Genomic DNA, 6,698 nt, shown 5'->3' with positions numbered 1-6,698 from the left:
GATAAGGAAGACTCCCTGATACTCCATGGCATTCCCTATTCCATTGCCGAATCACATACAGTTGCCTTCGCCAAATTCCTGCACAGGAACCGTCAAGATTACCTGTAAAGGTTCGTGTCTGGATGGCGCCATCACCGTTTAAGGTCACGCCTACTTTTTAATAGGTCACTCGAATAGTGTTCCGATACTGTCAGTCGATAGTATACGTTTTATTTAAGCTTTTAGCCAAAATGACGCTAAAATTAAAGGTTATATGTGGCATTTCATAGTTTAGGCGCAATATTTTAATCCCCAGACATTATTTATTGTTTTATATATAATTATAAAAATAGACTACGTCAAATATACAAAATATTAGTTCTTCCCAGAACTCTTGACAACTGAAGGCTGATCCACCCTATAAAAAATTTCCCCTGGTGTGAAATATCCCAAATATTCTACAATATCAGGAGTTGTATCGATGTGGTAATGTCCTCCTTCGCCATGATAAGAAAAACTGTGGAAATGCTGAACCTTGAGATCCAAATCCTAGAAAGCAATATATTCTTAGACATAAATTTTCTATTTTTATTTAATTATTCTAATTACTCTTACCGGTTCGGCAGAAACGAAAGTGCCAACCGCGATCAGAGGAGCAGACATGTCGTAAAAATTCAGCCAATTATTAAGATCAGCCAGAGTGTTTATGGGAGTTTCTGAAAAATCCGGCATCACATGCTGCTTCGCTTTTCCTTCTTTCAAAAGGAAAGTTCCACCCAACCCTGGTTTTAGAAAAAATTTAATTTAAATTACGCTCCATAATCACAGCAAGGTTTAAGACAGTGGTGTCAGAACACGGATATCTCTGACATGCGCAGTAGAGATTCTTTGTATTTTTAAATTGATACATGGTCTTACATAACCTAATAATACACAGGAATAACTGCTGCGCATGCCCGAAGTATCCGCGTTCTGACACCTCTGGCTTAAGCATAACCTGTAATTAGGTATTTTATGTTGTGAGGTCACCTGGCAAGATGTCGGCACGCCGAGGATCATACAATAATACTAATTCAAATTTTGAAAAATTGCTTACCAACAAATTTGTCTGTGTAATGACTCACTAAAGCTTTCTGCATCGTAGCTATAAAATCATTCTTCCCAGTTCGTTTTTTGGCATAAACTTTTAACACCTTTCCTGGTTTGCCTTCACTTAAAAATAAATTTGCCATAAGTGCGAAACGAGTTTCGTTTTTAGGCAAAACTTGTAAGACACTTGTTCCATTGTTTTTGTCGACGAAAGCAATTCGGGAGCTTTCAGACGGTTTAGGATTATCCAAAAGTACGTTCATCATCAACTTGAATACAATTTTTATCAGTTTGGAAAACTTCTAAAGAATGTAATTTTTGTAATTTGTAAATTATTTATTTAAATATTTTACTTCGCAATTGTTGTTTATATATGGCCAGGGGCCACCAGCGGCTCCGATTACAAAGGATTTCTCTCCGTGGCCCACAAGCGGGGCCATGGTTTTAATATCATAAACTTTATCTCTGTGAACCAAAGGGCGCAAAAAGAATGGCCCACCCACTTCTAATACGGTTGCTTTTCCACCTAAACCTGGTCAATCAGAAATATTATTTATAAAATATAAATCGAAAATGAAAACTAATTTATAACAGGAATAGCAAAGTGATTTTAAAATTAAAGTGGAAGACTTATTGCCGATACTATTTACATTGAGAGTTCGAGTCTTATTCTAGACGGATTACGATTTTAGAGTTTAACATGTAGCCTATCCTATGAAAATCTATCATAATATCCGATCCTGTTCGATCATATCCGATTCTATCTCATCCCATCTGATCCTACCTGATTAAACGCAATCTTGTCCGATCCTTTTCCATTATATCGGAACTTATCCAATCCAATCTTATTACATCTGTTACAATGTGGTCCTACCCGATCATATCTGATTCTAACCAGACCTATCTGAGTCAATCCGACCCAGTTCGATTCTATCTAATCATATTTGATTCTATCTGATTCAATACGATTTTATCCGATCATATTTGATTTTAACCATTCTAATTCGAGCCTATCCTATCCTCCTCGATTATGTTAGATCATATTAGATCCTATTATATCATATGCGATTTGATCCAATCGTATTTGTTTCTATCAGATCCAATATAATCCCCTTTGATCTTATCCGATCATATACAATAATATATAATTCTATTTGATTCTATCTAATCCTATCTGGTTATATGCGATTCTATTCAGTCATATGCGATCCTGTTCGATTATATCCGTTTCTATCTCATCCCATCTGATCCTACCTGAAATAATCCGTTCCTGGCCGATCCTATTTGATTAGATTCGATCTTTTTAAATGCTATCTGGTTCTTTTTGATTTTATCCAATCAGATCCTATTATATCTGATCCTAACTGGTCCTGTCAGATCACTTCTGATTCTAACTAAACCTATTTGGGTCAATTCGGCATTTTCCGATTCTATCTAATCATATCTGATTCTATATGATCCAATGCGATTTTATCCGATCCTACTTGATTCTGTCAGATCATATCCCATCCAGTCCTATCCGATTTTATTTAATCATATTGGTTTCTATCCAATTAAATCCGATGCGATCCTATTTTATCGTATCCGATCATATATGATCCTATTCGATTCTATCAAATCAAATCTCATTAAATGCGATTATATTTAGTTTTATCCGATTATATACGAGTCTACCTCATCATATCGGATCCTATGCGATTGTATCCAATTATAGCTCATCCCATCTGATCCTACTTGAACAAATCCGCTGTATTCCGATCCTATTCGATAATATCCGACCTTGTTTGATCCTATATGAGTCTATGCCAATTTTACTCGAACTGATACAAACCGATAATATCTGATCCTATTTGGTTCTATCCGATTTCACCCAATCCCATCCAATTACATCTGATCATATCTGGTCTTATCAGATCATGTCTGATTCTAATGAAACCTATCTGGATCAATCTGACCCTGTACGATTTTATCAAATCATATTTGATTCTATCTGATCCAATCTGATTTTATCCGATCCTGATTGATTCTGTTAGATCATATCACATCCTGTCCATTCCTAGCCGATTTTATACAATCCTATTTGCTTCTATTCGATTTAATCTGACCCAATCCGATAATATATGATTATATTTAGTCTTATCCGATCATATACGAGTCTATTTAGTTTATTTAGTCTTATCTGATCCAATCCGATTTTTTGGGCCCTACCGGATTCTATACGACTCTATCTGATTCTATCCGAACCTAAAAAATAATATATGAATGTCTTATATTCTATTCAGCCTGACTAAATTCGAACCTGGCCGTTCCTATTTGATTATATCCGATCTTTTTTATTCTATCTGGTTTTATCCGATTTCATTATATCTAATCTTATCTGGTCCTATCAGATTATACCTGATTCTAAACAAACATATATGGGTCAATTCGATGCTGTCCGACTATATATAATCATATTTGATCCTATCTAATCCAATCTGATTTTCTCCGATCCTATCTGATTCTATTCGATCCTGCTTGATTCTGTCAAATCATATCCCATCCTGTTTCATACAATCCTATTTATTTCTATACGATCCTATTTTATCTTATCCGATCCTATCCAATAACATATGGTTCTTTTCTATCTAATCCGATCTGGTTATTTTATCGGATCCTATCTGATTTTATATCATTCTATCCGATTCTACTCGATTCTTTCAGATCACATCCTATCTTATCCTATTTCTTTCTATTCGACCCAATCTGATTCTGTCCAATCCTATTTGATCTTGTCGAAACCTATCCGATAATACCCGATTTCTATTTGATTATATACAATCCTGTGTGGTCTATCTGGTTCTATCCGTTTTTATTTAATCCGATCCAAACCGATTATATCTGATTCTATCTGGTCCTATCCGATCATATATGAATTTATCTAAACCTGTTTGATTCTATCCGATCGCATATAATTCTACCAGATCTGAGCTGATTCTATCCGACCCGATCTGATTCTATCCAATCCTATATCATTCTATTCCATCATATCTGAATCTATCTAAACCTATCTGATTCTATCTAATTATATTTGATTTTATTCAATCCAATTAGATTTTATACGATCTGGTCTGATTACGTCCAATCCCATCTGATTTAATCCGCTCTTGTTCGATCCTATCTGATCTTATCTGACCCTATCCGATTATATCTGATTCTATTCAATTTGATGTATTCTGATCTGGTTATATCCTAATCTGGTCAATTCTAACCGATCCTATCTATTTCTATCCGATTCTGGACGATCCCGTTAGCGGGAATAAGTACGACGGTGAAAACCCGATTGAAACTATAAGAGTTTCTGTCTGGGACTGAAGCACCCTCAAAATTGAGCCTTTTCATTAAAAAATAATGTAACTGTACATTTGTTTGTACAAATTGTTTACACAATGAGAAATTGTTGAGAATTCGCAAAGTATCGTCTACGAAAAATGATTGCAAGACATTTTTAACTGATTTCCTAAAAAAGCAATCCAATCTTATCCGATTCTAACTCATCCTATCTGATCTTACCTGATTACATCCGATCCTATCGATCTTATTCGATTATACCAGATTCCAACTTACCCTATCTAATTAAATCCGATTTATTTCAATTCTATTCGACCATATCCGATTATATTTGGTGCTATTGATCCTATTCTTTTCAAACCCATATTATTCTAACCGATATCATATGATTCTACTTAATACAATCTGATATTATCCGATTCTAGCCAAAACTATCTGATTATATTCGATTCTACATGGTTCAACTTGATCCTATATAATCCTATCTGATCCTATATAATTATATTTGATTCTATCTGATCCTATCTAGATATATCTGATCCTATCCGATCCGATAATATCCGTTTAAATTTGATTCTATCCGATCTCATCAGATTCCACAAGAGTCTATCTGCACCTATCCGATTCTATTCGATTTTATCGGATCATATTCTATCCGATCTTATATGGGTCTAGCCGATTATACTCAATCCTATTTTTTGTATATTCGATTCAATTTGATTATGTCCGATCCTATCTGACCTTATCCGATCCTATCTGATCTTATACGATCATATCCGATATCTTTTCATTGGAAAATAGTTCAACTGTGATTTCATTTACAAACATTATTTACGAAATTAACAATTGTTGAGAATTCGCAAAGTATTGATTATATCCAATTCTATCTGATCCTATCTGATTAGATTAGATTATATTTGATCCTATTCGATTATATCCGACCCTATCTAGGCCTAACTGATTAAATCAAATTTCACCCGATCAAATACGATTATATATGATCCTGTCGGGTCTTTTCTGATTGTATCTTATTCTATCCAATCCTAACCGATCTTATCTGATCTCATATTATTATATCCGAACCTCACAGGTCTATTCGATCTTATTCGATCCGATGAGATATAATTCTATATGATCCGATCTTATCTTATTGTAACCGATTTCATCAGATCCTATCCGATTCTATCAAATACTATTTGTTTCTTTCTGATCCAATCCGACTTTCCCATTCCTATATGATTTTATCCGATCCTATCTGATTCTATCCAAAAGTATCTGATTTTATTCGCTCTGAAATTGTTTATAAAAATAGTTTAAATAATTAGAACTTGTTCTCAATTTTCAAAGTAACAGTGTAAAAGGTCATTGAAATAACAGTCTTAGTTAATTATGTAAAGGAAATTGAGTCTATTCGTTGAAAAAGCCCTAAATTTTGTATAAAAGTTGTTTAAATAATTAACACTTCTTAGTTTTCGAATTATCTTAGCAAAGAGTTATCAGAACCATGTTTTTAGTTGATTTTTTATATTAATTATAATCTATAATTAATTTTTCTCTCGTTTTATATAAAACAATGGATTTTTTTAATATAAAAATTGCAAATCCCAAAAAATTATTGAAAATTAATTACTTCATAACATTATATATTAAAAACTAAAGCATCAAGAGAGATGGTTCTTTGGGCAATTTTGTTCCTCTTGACAAGCACTGCCTAAAGATAAAAGGCGCCGCGTTGTTTAAAATTTTTAATTAAAATTCGTAACTCAACCAGTTTTTTTTTTATTACAAAATCTATTTGCAATTATTTACCAGAAGCTGCTAGAGTGAAGGGTTTTTCTTTCAAATCTGGAGAGTCTACGATCTCCACTGAGAATTCAGCAAAGTTTTTTGAAAGAGCTTCACTGAAAACTGAAAAAAATAATTTTTTAATTGAATTAATTTTTAGCGAGCTCAATAAATAATTTACCAGTTTTGAGTTCCTCTAAGGGCGGAACGTATAAAGTTCTGCTTTCTATTTTCAACTTGCTTGAATCCAAAGCAGCCATGATTTTCTAAGCAAAAAAATATGATCTAAAATAATATTTATGTCGAATTTTTTGTTATAAAATAAAAAATATTTTCTAAAAATTTGTATCAGTAAAGAATACAAATCACGAAAAATGAGTTTCGAATAGTTCTGACTTATTTCTTCCATTGAAGAGAAATTATTTAAAACAAGATTTTTAAATTGATGTTTTGTTGGTGAAAATTCTCGAGAGATTGAAGAAAACGAACGTATGATTACAAAAAATAATCTAATC

General features: G+C 33.2%; 1 protein-coding gene across 1 annotated transcript; it reads right to left on the bottom strand.

Moving 5' to 3' along the window:
- Positions 1–354: 354 nt before the first annotated feature.
- Positions 355–6,443, bottom strand: LOC117174824 (ester hydrolase C11orf54 homolog). Its single transcript, XM_033364240.1, has 6 exons — positions 6,365–6,443; positions 6,208–6,306; positions 1,422–1,600; positions 1,076–1,337; positions 595–761; positions 355–528 (listed from the first exon to the last, which is right to left on the bottom strand). The coding sequence occupies exons 1-6, from the start codon at positions 6,441–6,443 to the stop codon at positions 355–357; spliced, it is 960 nt and encodes a 319-aa protein (XP_033220131.1).
- Positions 6,444–6,698: the final 255 nt, after the last annotated feature.

This window comes from Belonocnema kinseyi, chromosome 1 (genome assembly GCF_010883055.1).
Source record: "Belonocnema kinseyi isolate 2016_QV_RU_SX_M_011 chromosome 1, B_treatae_v1, whole genome shotgun sequence".
Classification (NCBI taxonomy): Eukaryota; Metazoa; Arthropoda; class Insecta; order Hymenoptera; family Cynipidae; genus Belonocnema; species Belonocnema kinseyi.
The sequence above is the reverse complement of the archived record's forward strand: the minus strand, read 5'-3'. Positions and strand labels throughout refer to the sequence as shown.